Source organism: Desmodus rotundus, chromosome 1 (assembly GCF_022682495.2).
Source record: "Desmodus rotundus isolate HL8 chromosome 1, HLdesRot8A.1, whole genome shotgun sequence".
Classification (NCBI taxonomy): domain Eukaryota; kingdom Metazoa; phylum Chordata; class Mammalia; order Chiroptera; family Phyllostomidae; genus Desmodus; species Desmodus rotundus.
Window position 1 is genome coordinate 145,682,480 of NC_071387.1, and position 15,677 is coordinate 145,698,156.

The 15,677-nt window shown below is 40.7% G+C and overlaps 1 protein-coding gene across 5 annotated transcripts in view; it reads right to left on the reverse strand.

Annotated features, from left to right (window-relative positions):
• Positions 1-15,677, reverse strand: part of EPB41L4A (erythrocyte membrane protein band 4.1 like 4A) — a 239,538-nt gene that overhangs the window by 108,526 nt on the left and 115,335 nt on the right. For all 5 annotated transcript variants that reach the window (XM_053911423.2, XM_045197611.3, XM_071219408.1 and 2 more), the window contains 2 exons: positions 7,634-7,685; positions 734-812 (listed from right to left, as the gene is read on the reverse strand). In XM_053911423.2, the coding sequence (XP_053767398.1) occupies positions 734-812; positions 7,634-7,685 (131 nt within the window). The remainder of the gene's footprint in view (positions 1-733; positions 813-7,633; positions 7,686-15,677) is intronic.

Sequence of the window (15,677 nt, forward strand, 5' to 3'; positions counted from 1 at the left end):
TGGAATAACAAATTAGGTTTTACTAGAGCCAGTGATGAGGGTTTACTAGCAAAGCTGACCACTTTGAGTTCAGTTGGGAAAACACTTCTGTTTTTGCTGCCTTGTGCAGTCAGGGCCCAGGTGGAATAAGTGAAAATATAACACTATGATCTGGTCTTTACAAGCCACTTTCAAATGTTGGCATGGACTATTTTAACAACAGAGTCAATATCAATTGAAAATTCTGCCTTAACTGAAATAAAACATTTGATGACAAAGGTGAAGTAATACATCATAAAATACTAAAAATAATTTTTCATTTCCTACAGAGAAAAAGGAAACCCTTGACAGCTGACATTTAAGCTACAACCAATGAAAGAGAAATAACTGGCTCTTCAAATTTATATTTATGTATACACGCAGAGCATCGAGAAACCTTCCTTTACACAGCTCAAACGACTACTTTCACTGACTACAAAGGCTGAATGCATCCTCCACAATAAAGATACGGAAACATCCCATCACAGCAGATGCAAAATCTCTCATGTCACTGGGGCTCATGCCATTGTTCAAACACATCTATCGCCAGACATTGATCTGCCTCACGCAATGGTGCTTTAAATTGAACTCCCACACTCGCTGTGTTACAAAACGCAGGTATACATACATCCAAATGGCTAACCCCATCTGTTTTAAATACAGCCTTTTTTATATTCCATACATGTATTGTTCATAAGCAAATTCAATACCTTACCTGGTTATTTCTTCTTTAAGCTTACATGGATCTTCAGCATAGAATTTAATACCGAAATACAAAGTATATGGAGGTCCAGCTAAAATAAGAAAAAGAAATTAATTTAATTTCACATTATAAATTAATCAAAGTAGTAGTGTAATATTATATAACTATTAAAAATTACACTCACCAAAAATATTTGCAAGCTATTTACTAAATAAGGGGTTAGTATTCAAAACATACAAGGAACTCATACAACTCAACATCAAAAAAAATCAAAACTCAATTTAAAAACAGACAAAGGACCTAAAAAGATATTTTCTAAATAAAATATACAAATGGCCAACACATACATGAAAAGATGCTCAACATCACTAATCACCAGGGAAATGCAAGTCAAAACCATGAGATATTACCTCATACCTATAAGAATAGCAATTATCAAAAAGGTAAATGTTGCTGAAAGTATTAAAAATTGTAAAAAAAAATGTTAACAAAAGACAAAAGTATTGTTGAGAATGTAAATTGGTATAGCCATTATAGAAAACAGTATGGAAGTTCCTCAAAAAATTAAAAATAGAGCTACCATATGATCCAGCAATCCCACTACTGGGTATTTATCCAAAAGAGATGAAATCAGAATCTCAAAGAGATATCTGCACACCCATGTTCATTGCAGCACTAGTCACAACAGCTAAGATATGCAAGCAATCAAAGTGTCCATCAATAAGAAAATAAATAAATGTACATATGCATACACAATGGAATATTGTTCAGCCATAAGAAATAAGGGAACCTCCAATTTGAGGCAACATAAATGAACCTGGAGAATAGATATGCTAGGTGAAATAAGCCAGACACAAAAAAACGAATAGCGCCTCACCTCACTTATATGTGGCATCTAAAATAGTTACACACAATATAAAGTAATATAGAATGTGAACTATAATTGAAAATAACTTTTTTAATAATTTAAAAATAAAATAAAATAGTCACACACGTAGATGCAGAAATTATTGGGTTAGCCAAAAGTTTCATTTACTTTTTCCCAAAAGATGGCTCTAGTAGTGCTTAGTTTGTTTTAACCTCATTTGAAACAATTTTCATTTGATTGTGTGCTGTGACAGCTGTCATATCAGTGTGCATTAAAAAAAATACTTATCAGCCTGGCTAGTGTACCTCAATTGATTGAGCATGGGCTTGTGAACCAAAGGATCATTGGTTCGATTCCCAATTAGGGTACATGCCTGGGTTGCAGGCCAGGTCCCCAGTAGGGGGCGTGTGAGAGGCAACCATACATTGATGTTTCTCTCCCTCCCTTTCTCCTTCCTTTCCCCTCTCTAAAAATAAATAAAATCTTTTAAAAATATCAGAGTTGATGAATTTTTGTGAAGCCATTTTAATATTGAAGATGGACGAAGATACACAACACTTTTGGTGTATTATGCTTTATTATTTCAAGAAAAGTAAAAACGCAACTCAAACCCAAAAAAAGATCTGTGCAGTATGTGGAGAAGGTGCTGTGACTGACAGAACGTGTCAAAAGTGGTTTGAGACATTTCTAGCTACTAATGACGCTTGGCCAAATAATTCTTTGCTGTGGGGCTGTCTAGTGGAAGATGTTGAGCAGCACCCCGGCCTCTACCCACTAAACACCAATAGTGGGAGACAGCCAACATTCTCAAACTATCCAAATCAATGAAGTTATTCGTGAAAATCAAAAATGTGTCTTTTATTTTATGGAAAAACCTAAATGGACTTTTTGGCCAGCCGAATAAAATGGTGGTTGCCAGGGGCCAGAGGAGGGAGAAACGAGAACATGTTGGTCGAGGGTACAAAGTTTTAGTTGTGCCAGCGGAACGAGTTCTGGGAATCTAATGTGCAACATGGTGATGGTAGTTAATGATAGTGTATTGCATATCAGAAATATGCTAAAAGGATTAAACTTAAATTTTCTCTCTCTCTCTCTCACACACACACACACACGCACACGCCCTACATACACTATGGCGTACGTAGCCATAGTAACTATGGTACTGTGGTACCATATGGTAACTCTGTAGAGGCGGTAAGTTATTTAGTTTGATTGTGTTGCTCTTTTCACACTGTATACGTGTATCAAAACATCATATACAATTTTGACATGTCATAGCTATCTCAGTAAATTTGTTTAAAAATCATACTCACCAAGAATTCCTGAAGACACAGGAAAATATAAAAAGAAAAAACAAGGGTCAAAATCTGTAAAATTGGCCCTGGCTGGTTTTGCTCAGTGGGTTGAGTACCCACCTGCAAACCAAAAGGTCACCAGTTTGATTCCCAGACAGGGCACATGCATGGGCTGTGGGCCAGGTCCCCAGTTGGGGACAACTGATTGATGTTTCTATTCCTCTCTCTCTCTCCCTCCCTTCCCCTCTCTAAAAAATAAACTAAATTTTAAAAAAAGAATTCTATAAAGTAGGATTCAATTATGCAGGTATCTATGTATATGTATACAAGGGGGGATGCCCCCCAAAACAGAATTTATTTCTAAAAAATTGTTTATTTATTTTTACATGTTTAAACTTTAGTCATCTTTAAAGTACTCTCCATTTGATGGAATACACCTATCCAGACTTCTTTTCACTGCTCAAAACAGTTTTTGAACTCATTGATTTCAATGCCTTTTACTGCTTTTCCTGTTTTTTGTTTCACCTATTCTGTGTAGGCAAAATATTTCCCTTTGAGGACTTTTTTCATCCAGGGAAACAAGAAAAAGTAGCTAGGAGTGAGATTGGGTGAATAGGAAAGGTAGGACACAGGGGTCATGCCATTTTTGGTCAAAAACTGCTGAACATTCAGCACATTGTGGGCAGGTACACTCGTTAATCACCCATCATGAAATGGACAAACAAGTTTAAAGAGTCCTCAAAAAAAATTTACTGAAGCTGAACACACCCTCTCACAACAATGCCAGCTGGCACACTGATACAGACGGGTTCCTAAAATACTCACTTAGTGGGGGAAGCCTGCACTAGAAGAGGCCAGCCCTCCAGAAGATAATTCCAGGATTTTGGGGGTCTCCCTTCGCATGTATGTGTATATGCATGTGTGTATATGTATGTATGTGTATATGTACATACATGTGTGTATGTGTATGGTTTATGTGTTTATGAATCATACAGGACCAAAAAACATCAGAATGTTCCCAGTTCTTATCTCTGGTTATTGAGATTATGCACAATTTTTATTAATTTATAGTTTTTCACATTTTCTACAACATACATATATTTTCTTCATAATGAAGATTATTTATAAACAAAATAAATGGTTTTAAAAAACCATCCACCTATCACCACTGCAAAAAATACTCCCCCAAAAATCTCCACACTCAAAAAACTAAAATGTTCAGCAGAAGGTGGACCATTTAAATCATCCAAAGGAGATAGATAAATATATATAAAACCATGCACCTGTTTAAGTGGGCAGAGGATAGAAAAAGATCGTCAATCTATACTTCTGACTACAGAAATGTAGTTTTTGTGAAAAACAGTTATCTATTAAAATATTTCCCACTAAAATACATAAGAAATTACTAACAGTGGAAAACTTTGAGAAGACAGACTGGAGACTTTTTTCCCCAGCTTTACTGAGGTCAAAATGACAAATTAAATTGTAAGATATTTAAAGAGTTCAAGGTCATGATTTGATATCTGTATACACATCCATCCCCTCACACATTAACCTTTCTTAACCCAGTGAGAAAATTCATTCTACTCTCAATGAAATTGGTGTGTTAGGAATATCTTACCATATATATCTTAACTTTTCAGAAAAAAAATCATTATCAGTGAAACTATGTGGATTAGGGTCAATATATGTCTCATTCTTAAACTTTTCTGAATCTAAGAATGCACTCTTACACTTTTAAAAAGACACTGCTCATTTCAGTCACTCACACACACACAAGAACTACCTGCACAAATACCAAATATATATGAAACCAAAGCCTGGAAATGTGCCCATGTGTGCAAACATAGAACTATTAACATTCGTATTGTGAAAGAGGACATAAGCCTCTTGGGCGCCAACCACCTTTTCGTACGCTTTTACTAGAAATACTTCTGTTTCAGAGAGTATGACTCTAATTCATACAGTCTGCAAACTGCATACTTCAGAGCAGAGTGTTAGCTAGGCCTTATATTAAAGCTGTAAAAAAAAGGACTTGCTACCTGGTGCACCAAGTGGTGATCATTGTTTCTAATTTTTTCTTCAACAAAAGACTGCCACACAAATCAAAAAGATATAAAGTACGCACTTCAGTAATACTTCCACCTACACGTGACGCCCCAGTCTCGGATGCTGTGTAATCGCTGTGAAGCAACCCTCGTCTTTCTCTTTTCATTGTTAACTGAGTAAATGAAGTCAAAAAACTTAGAAGTTGGGGAAAGGAAATTAAGTGGAACAAAAGGCAATAAACCCATAATGCTTTTATAATATACAAAGTATGCCATTATTTACTATTAATTATCATGCCCCACACATGCTGCCTGTAGAACCCCGAAGCCCCATTCCTGGTACGCAGAAGACAATCAAGTCTCTCCTCGTCTCTGCCCTGCTGAACAGGCGCCCCTTATGCTAGAGCTGCTTCAAAAACTAAATTCTAAAAGAAACACTGTTGTAACGTTTTGACCAGAAGAGTTGATCCTCTATGTTCGATTTTTTGTTTAATCACCGTGTTTCTGACAAACATACCCCTTCCCTGAATACAGATGTCAGGGAGGCACAGACTATTAAATATTTAGAAGAGCCAGGAAGTCCACCCTCTGCTGATCTGTCACTGTCAATCAAGCCCTGTGTTACGGAGCAGATGGGTCGGCCAGTGCCCTCAGGCCACTGGCGTTGGCATCTGGGACAGGAAAAGCACAGATGCTGTTGAGACAGAGCAGAAAGGCAGAGGGCCTTGTCCGGAGTCCAGAGTTGCTTTTATCCTCTGGAACATGACAGAGTACATCCTACTGACCAAGCCCAGCCACTTCAAACAAGTTTGGAGATGAGCAGTTATGCAGACGTTTGCAAAATGCCCAACTGAAAACATTTGGTTTGGGCTAATTTTCTTAAAGGACCTGTAGCCCAACTCAGCCCTCCATTTCCCACTTACACATAAAATGGCTTGTATTCTAAACATAAGGCATCGTTACCATGTGCTTGTATTTGATAAAGTACAAAAATATTTCCTAAATATTTGATTCTCAACATCCACCTGGTAACATACGCAAGGCAGGTGAGGCTCCAAGGAGGTAGGCAACTTGGTTGGCTAAGTTCACAGGGATCACAAACTAAGAACCAAGTTTGCTAATACCTAGAGTTCAGTGCTTTCTGGCCTCTATTCTGTATAGCACCTTGGGGGAAATTATAAGAACTAGAGAGTAAGCAAAATCTTTCATAAACATCACTGTTTCTATAAATCAATCAAAGGCCATGGAAATGGCCTTTTGGAGCACGGATACGTCCAAAACTGACTCTAAAAATCAAGCCCTGATGAAGCAAATTCCAATTCATTATGATCTTGAATCCGTGTCTCTTCACGTCTGCCTTTAAGAAATCCTTATGCAAAGTAAGTTAATACTGTTTCACTTCAGCAAAAAGTACAGACGCCAGAAACAGAATCCTCTAATCTACCTTTTGAAGACTAATTTCCGACCTATACTGATAATAAAGCCCCCCATTAGCACAAGGATTATAGTGCATCGGGACTTACCCATGAGAACCCTGGTGCCTGGCAAGTACTCTGTCATTTTTACACATATTCCTTCCGACTCTCCTTCATTAATTATCAAACTATCTCATAAATATAAAAATTATAAATATAATTTTTCACAGATAAATATAAAAATTATGTATTTTTCAGTTACATAATCTTCCTTCATTTGTAATATCCATGTGTTATTCTCTGTACACATTTCTGCCTTTGGGATCCACAAAGCACCAGGTGACCAAGTTTTCTCCAGGGAGCGAGCCAACGCTTACAAAAAGCACAGGCTCAGAGCGGGGGGTAACAAAGGCCAGAGGAATCCACTACGTCTTAGTAGCAATAATTCGCACATTAAAGCAACCTGGTTCACAGGGTGCAGATTTTCAGCTGGGGATGACGAACAAGTTTTGGAGAGAGACATGGTGGTCGCACAACCATGTGGATGTACTTATTAATGCCACCAAACTGTAACCTCAAGTGGTTAAAATGGTACATTTTATGTTATGTACTTTGCCATAATTTTTAAAGAGATAACCTTTTAAAAATAACTACTCTTTTGTATGCTTAAGGACAGCGACTGTGTGTGTGAGTACATATGCACAGTTATAAATAAAATTTGGGGTTATGGAAATTAAGGTTAATAGATATAACCTTAATTTTACTGAGTCACCTAGTAAGATTCATATTTATAAAACCAGAAGCAAAGGAGGGGGGTCCTTACTGAAGCCATAGAAACCGGTCAGGCCACAAGGCACTTCTTAGTTACTGGCCCAGCAAAGTGAACAGTGTGACAAAACTACTCTTTAACCCCAGAAACTCAGACGCTTTAAAAGGTTGGATGACAACTACCTTTTCCACATCAGTGCCCCTCTGCCTTTTCTGTTTTAAGGTGAAAATGTAACAACAAGCAACTGGAAAACCCACAAACTAAAGCCAAGAGCAGGGGAACAACAAGCAAAATTCAATACTAAGATTCATTCAGTCTTTATCAACGCAAATGTGATCAGAGTTCGCAGAGACCTAGCAACATAGACACACCCACTTCCAGGTTCTGGCACTTGAGTGCTAGTACTCCCACCCCCCCACCCCCCCCCACCCCCGAGGCCTAACTCTGCACCCGACTAACCATGGGCATTGTAGTGTTGTCAAGGCATCTCTTAACAAAGCTAAAATTAAATACCTACTGTTGATCAGCTCTTTGTGTTCAGCAAGGGTTTTTGCAGGATCCAGCCAATACTGTGTGAGGAACAAAAGGGTAATTATAAGAATTAGTCGCTTTTCATTGACCTTTACTTCAAGTACATTTGAAAAGTGTTATTTTAAATGGCATTTACATAATAAGTAAAGAATTTAATTTATCATATATACACACAAACATACATAAGAGCTTTCTGTGGCTACAACGTTAAAGTAAAAGAAAACTGAAGTCCATGTTCAGAGAGCAGCAGAGACGAGAAGAGAAGCAGTACTTGCTGGGTTCTTGGTTGAATTCTCGTCCTAATTATATGTACATCAGTAATATCAGGATGCTAGTGAATGTGTCTTGCTGCTTTTGGTGGCAAAACAATGGCCTTAGAGAATGCCTCCCAGGTCTCGTTCCAGAGTCCCCATCACAAGTCCCCACAGTCATGTCTCCCCCTACAACGTCCTCACCCTCCTCACTTCCAGTCCTGTCTCTTACAGGTGTAGCTGCTGGATGGAAAGAAGAAAGACATCAGATCAAATCAAATGTTGCCTAAGTGTCCAGGAGAGGCAGCTCCGCACCATGGCTGCTGGGCGAGTCCCAGAGCCGATTCAGCTGGATGCTGTCCTGGCTCTGTCCTCGGTCATCATCGCCTTGGAACAAGGTACTGGACCACCTCTGAACCTTCCTCACAGGCTGCTGTGAGGATTAAATGTGTCAATTCATGTAAAATCTTCAGAATAGCTCCTGGTTCACACTAAGTATGCAACACATAACTAAGTAATAGTGATGACTATTATTAAGGTGTGAGGGTCACTCTTAATAAGTGCCTCTAACCAGCCTACGGTACTTGTTTATGAATTCAAATTAATCTTTAATGAGCAGAACCTTAGACAGTGATGGGAGAATTTCTGGCCCTGGGGAGAAACTTTCCTTTAAATCTCGCCCGTGTGAAATAAAATCACTGGAAGAAAAAGAGACAAGCAGGGCAGAAGCAGAGAGGGGGCATCTGGGCTCCCCTGGAAGCACACACACGGGGAGGGATTCCAGCGCCCTGGAGAGCCCGGGAGGGCAGAGCGAGACCTCTCCTGGGCTGTCCGTGCCAAATAGGGGGGGAGATCCCAAGGGCCTAGCTAACCAGTTTCCACTGTCTTCTGCTCCTGAATGAAGAAGGGGCAATTTTCACAGCAAGGAGGTGGGAGCTGGCCCACCTTGAGCCACCTCCTTCCCAGCACTCATGTTCACCCCTGTGAAAACATCCACACTCCCCTGGCTCTACTGGGTCAGGCATCACAGGTGGAAAAAGGAGCCCAAGAAAACCTTCCTGCCCGGTTCCCCCTTCCCTGGGGGCAGAAACGCTTGCCGTGCTATATGTAACAATAGCAGTAATTATAAATAGAAATTATAATATTTTTGCAATCCTCCTACCTTTTATTCCTAATTAGTTAATATAACAATTACTCATACTAAACGTGTGTCATAATCATTTTATTACAAGATTTTAGTACAGGACTAAACTCTATTCATATACATATATAATCTTCATTATTTGCCACTCACAGAGCTGTTTCAGTTTTTCAACTTTTTTAAAAGTAGCATATATATGTAGCAACTTACAACACAATGTTTATTGTTTTGCTCCTCATCATTTCTCAATTGCTGAAGGTCCAGAATCACTCTCTTTTTTAAAAAGATTTTTTAAATTTCAGAGAGAGGGAAAGACACATCAATGTGTGGTTGCCTCTCCTACACCCCTACTGGGGCCCTGGCCTGCAACCCAGGCATGTGTCCTGACTGGGAATCGAACCGGCAACCCTTTGGTTTGCAGGCTGGCACTCCCTCCACTGAGCCACACCAGCCAGAGCAGAGGCTCTAATCAATGAACTGTTTTCGGGTCCAAAGTGACTAAAGATGTGGCTCTAGTGTTAAAATCACTGTTCACATGTAAACGCTGATTCATATAAGTAGAGTAAAATCAATCCAAATGTTAAGCTGTGTGCTGGACATAGACCAGCCCTTTCCTCTAAGTACACAAAGCTATGGATGCTTCTCATGAAATGGAAATACTAGGTAGATATTAAATAAAAGGGTTTGACTGTCCCTGGATTTTTCAAAGAGGATAAAACCAAGAAAAACACATACCACTAACCATTTTTAAACACTTGCCTCCCAAGCTGTGAGGAACAAACGTCTGTTGTTGAAAAAAACCAAACACTTGCATTAGATGTCTATTGCTGCCAAAGCAACGTATCACAAGGTTAGAGGCTTACAACAATACCCAGTATGGTCTCCACGTCCTGAGATAACTTAGTTTCTTTCACAAGACCAAAACCAAGATGCCAGCCAGCTGCAGCCCTGGAGGGTTACTTGGTGAGGGGACCCTGCCCATAAGAGCACTCTAAGGAAGGGACTTGGAGTTGAGCAATGAGAGGCTCGGCTAGCTCCCCCACTGCATCAGGGTACCCTTGACTGTAGGCCTCACTCGGCACTCACACGGGAGGGCTCAGTGAATGCCTGGGGCAACAGAGAAGGAAGGGAAAGGTCTTACTGCTCTGTCTCATCTCACCTCGAAACTAGAAAGAAACAGAAAATGGACCAAAGCTTCTTAATCTCTCCTCCTAACATCATCATCCCAGGAACACAAACCTTACAGATTCCTAAAACCAATTCTTTATGCCTCCAAAACGTTTTTCTGTCATTAAAATCCAGGTAAAGAAAATAGAAAGGGAGGGGAACTTTTAACTAATGTTAACAGGAAAGACTGGTTAACCTACTAAAAATTTCCACATTAACTGATAATCTATACACTTTAAAAATGAATCTCTCTCCTTGAGAGCAATCTGATTTGTGAGGTGAAAAGTATAATGAAGGTTCTGAGATGAGTTAGAAATTACAATTGTGAAGCAAAAAAAAAAAGTCAAGTCAAAACTCAGGCAAACGCTGTTCCGTTAGCTCACTGCACATTAACTACGCTCGGCATCGATCCAGCACTCATCGTGCACAAATCTCATTTGAACCAAAGGGAAACCAAGGGTTACAGAGGTCCGACAATGATAAATGCTCCAGAACATGAGCCACCGGGTTCCATAAGCTAACATCTTAAAATGTAAAACCCACATTTCCCTCGGCTGAACCGAGGGAAAGAGAGGACCTTGAAACAAAGCAGTCACACTCCATGGCACTTGTCACTGCTCATTATCAACAAGCAATCACACAGGGCGTGTCTGACCACCAGGAAACCTATCAGGCAGTTATCCCACAACCAATGAGAAAAAGGCCGCAAGAATCTGCCAATAAACACAGTATCCCAATTTTAAGGACTACAGCCAGAATAGTCCACCTACAGCCAGAATGGATGCAGGCTATAAAACTGGGTATCATTCATTCATTCACTCATGTAACATTTACACCATGCCCACTATACATGTCCTCTATAGGTTAAGGTTACATCAGACCTGGTCCTGGGCAGTGTGGGAAAACAAAGGTGACTGAGATCTACCCCTAACCTTGAGGCAGTCAAACCTAGCAGGTGACATACGGACCCAGAATTACAATACAATACAATAGTGTAGTGAGATAATAATATGTATAACATGAGTACTTATGAGATAATAAAATTATGTACAAAGAAAATTACTTCTGCAGGGTGAATGTAGGAAGGCATCACTGAAGAGGAAACCTTCAAACATTGTGTTTACGAGTTAAAAAAAAAAAAAAAAACTTTCCCAAAATACAGAAATGGAGAACAGACTTAAATTTTTATAAACCAGCTCAACTGGGTTCATTTCTAAGTGACAACACAGAATGTAATACTCCAGGTCCTTTATAGTTGAATGCTATATTGAAATCAGTTCTACCCAATAGGTAACAAATACTCAGCTAAGAAATCAATGCTCACGCAGGACTTCCAGAAAGAGAAGTGGTCCCTTCAGTCCTTCTGTATGTCCCAGGCAAGGGGAAGGGAGGAGCAGACAGCTGAGCACAATTTACTGTACATGAGGCTACTGAATGGCTTTTCGGAAATGAATTTTGGTGTGAACCTATTGTAACCTCAGAACCAATTCAAAATGGTTCTATCCCCTTTACAAGATACTGAGTTGCTTTTCAGAGACAATGGAACAAAATCCCAAGTCATACAGCTGTTGCAAGCCCAGAGATGAACTTTGACATCCAGCTGCATCTGGAACCAAAGTCTTGTACCCTCCTGCCCTACAAAACCAAAGAACCAGGACAGAACCCTTGCAGAAGCAGAGGATCATGGTCCAGGAAGATCCTGTGTTGACGCCCCTTACCGTGAATGACAAGTTCCAAGGTCCTCCAATTAAAACTTGCCCCACCAGCACTTCCACACACCTGTTCCCCTAACCCCTTAAAAACCCTCCCAGAAACCTGGATCAGGAAATTCAGGCTTTTAAGCCTTAGCTTCCCATTCTCCTGGATGGTGCCATTTCATTCATAGATAAAATAGCTACTTTCTCCACTGCAATTCTCGGTGTTTGGCTCTGCTAGCTCCAGGTGTACAAACTCTTTCTGTTCTGTAACGTGGTCTTGCCTACCCAGTCATCAGGAGAGACACCCTATCTCTCCCATTTGCTCTCAACATTCCAGCTGTTCATTCTCTAGAAAAATCTCTCAATCACTCAATCTTCCCCTCCCCTTTCCTCCTTCCTCTCTCAACAATTTCAAATTTATATCTGACTAAATTGGGTCCTATAGTGTAGGAAGATAACATAACAATTAACAGAAGCAGACCCTGCTCTCTCATCCTGATTTCTATGGTGGGCTTCCTAACAAAGGAGATGTGAACAGACTGCAACCCCAATACCAGGCACTAAAGAGCCAAGGCCAGAGCCCTCCTGGCTCTGACCCCTTTGCCAGGTTGCAAGAGACCAGCAGTTAGGTGGTCTTACCTCTTTGGTCCTGCCAATCTTAACAACGGCATTTACGTTTCAGGGAGAATGACAGATACACGCAAGTTCCTTCTAATTCTCTGACGGTCTTAGCTAAACATCCTGAGTGTCTTTCATTCACCTTGGCTGATAATGTCTCAATTTCATCAATATGCTAGGTAACAATCTCAGAATTAGATTTTAAAAGTCTGACACTGTCCAGGAAATCAATATCCTAACCTTCAAAATTCAGGGTCCAACTTTTCATTTGACAATGTTCTTCTGGAGTCTCCTAGAGTTCTAATAGTAGTATAAGCCCTAAAAAGCTTTAGATAAAACAAGGACACCATGAAATAATAAAAGTTTGCTGCATCTTATTTCACAGGGGGTTTAATACTATTTCTCTTTTGGAGAACTTAAGAACATTACAATGATATTTAATAATGTTTCCTATCAATCAAAAAAAAAGGCTTTAAATACACACATAGTTTTTGTCAGTATAACAAAACAACCTCTTGATCTAAGGCCATATAAAGAGAGTTGACCATCTATAAGGGACAATGAAGCCACAAAGAGTTCCAAAAACAATACCACTGTTCACTCCCAGGGAGTTCTAGGATTCAACATAATGTGCTACATAAGTTCCAAGAAATCCAGGACTGTGGAGATTGCTATTTTGCTTTTCCCAAGGCCCCTGTAGACAGACCTCACGCTTTCTAAGCAACATTAAGAGGACATGGTCTCAGTTTGCTGCTTGGTATGAATCACAGAAGCTTTAGGACCGCAAGTCAAGTCACCGTCACAGAGCCAACACACAGCAGGGATGAAAACAAGAGCCTGTCATTGCACGATCCACAGTGATGGGAGGAATTGTCATTAGGCCCCAGTTCTCAACAGAAGTGCACCCCTCTGAATCACTGTAGGGCCATCTGGCTCCTCATGAAGTGTCACTGGCCTAGTCCTCACCCATGGACCCTGGCACCACTTAAAAAAGTTATAGGGATAATAATAATAATAATAATAGCAGCTAACATTTATTAAAAGCTTACCATGTGCTAGGTACTACTGAAGGCTTTACCTATATTTACTCATTTAATTATCTTAATAAGGTGATGAAATAGGAACTACTACAATTACCATCTTACAAATGAGGAGACTGAAATGTGCGGTATTTAAAGAACTTGCTCAAAAGTGTAGAACAGCAGATCCAGGGAACAGAACCCCTTTGCATGCAGATCTCAGGCCAAGCCACTCTCTAGAGCAGCAGTTTTCAACTTTATCATCTCATGGCACAGAGAGCACAAACTGATTACTAAAATTCTGTGGCACACCAAAATATGTATTTTTTGCTGATCTGACAAAAAATAGGTATAATTTTGATTCATTCACACTGGATGGCTATTGTTGTGTTGCCTGTTGTCATTTTTTTTATTTGAAAGCTTATCATGCTTTCTAAGGGAAAAGAGGTCAGTGCCCCTGACTAAATAGTCAGGCATTGCACATTCTGAAAATTCCCGCAGCACACCGCTTGAAGATTGCAGCTCTAGAGTGTTGTCTGAATGGGAATGCAGAACCTCAATTTCAACGTTTTACACACAACTACCAGCCCCTCTCTTCTCAGCTCACTACATCCTCGTATTCTGATTCCTTTAGTGTAATGGGATGCGGGCTGAGAGAGCCACCCCACACACGTCTGGCTGTGGGATGGGAGACATGGAGCAGGGCCACTGAGAGTTACTCTGCATATCAGAAACAGCAGGCTAGCTTCATACCCATGTGCAAAAACGGTTCTTTCCCATATCACCAGCAGGCTAGCTAGGGAGATGGGCATGACTTTGCCCAGTGATGTAGTTGGGAGGCAGCTCCCCCTTGGTTACAGCACCTGTAAGAGAGTTTTGAGATGGTTCGCTCCATGCCACTGGGCCGTGCCTGCCTGGACTAACTATGGCAGCTGAGAAAGGCAGAGAATACGGGAGTGCCGGCAGGTGTAGTCGATTGTGGGAGGAGTTGGAAATGGGGTTACGGAGGAGGTTCTAGGCTGGGATTTAATCAAAAATGCAGGCCTCCAGCACCATGAAACAATGGGGGGATGGAGGGGACCGTGTGGGGTGGAACAATATGGGACCTGAGACGATGTGGGGACAATGTGAGGCCACGCAGGAAGAAAAGGGGTGCAAGACTTTTGCTTCCAGGCCATGAGGAGGTGCCACATGACTTTGGATTGAGAATTGGAGATTGTGGCGACACAGCTGATGGTGCTGGGGACTAGGGGAGACCTGCCCAGCTGAAAACGGATTACAGAGAGGAACTAGGAGTCTAGCTGAGCTACAGACTTCTATTTCTTTTCCTGAGGTGCAGTACCCCTCACTGGCCTGGTTTGGCAAGAGGAGGCAGGACTGTGCATGCTTGTGGGTGTTATAAAGGGACTTTGAGATTTAATGGCGACATTCTGCCATTAATCTAAATCTGTATAACTTTTGAATAAATAGTTCCTTTCCTTTTCACCAAACTCTGGCACTGAGAGTCACAATTCCTAACACCCGGTGGTAGGCAAGAAGAACCATAGTACAGAGAAACCCCGGGGGAGGGGGTCATTTCGTTAACAGTATCTAGACTCCCCAGCGGGTTCGTTCTGTAACATTAGGACATGCAATTGCACGACCCTACTATCTTTTCATGGTTCCTCCTCCCTGCTCCCCAACCCAAGTCCTCACTTCTTTCTCTATTCATTATAGTCATCCACTAGGAGTCACCCTCAATTACCTCGTAAAATCTCCCTCTATACTGCCACTAGGAAAAACACCACCTCTGCCTTCTCCATGCCAGGCTGAACATACCTGGAGACTCAACTTGCACAACCCTAGATGTGCTCAGTTTAAGTCCATTATCAATAACCAGAGGGAATCCAGAATCCTACGACACTTTATTCTTTCACTTGTCTGGGTAACTCCTTCCCCCTTTCTCACTCTCAGCTGATGATCTCGATAATCTCGGAGAAAACTGAAGCTATCAGAAGACAACATGCATGTCTTCTTGCCAAATTTACCAGCCTGGCTACGTCTGTGCTTGTGCCCTGTCTTCTTTCTCTATTTCTGTGGATGAATTGTTCCCCTTAAGCCTGTCCCTTATCTATTCTGAAAGATGGTTCCAGCAACT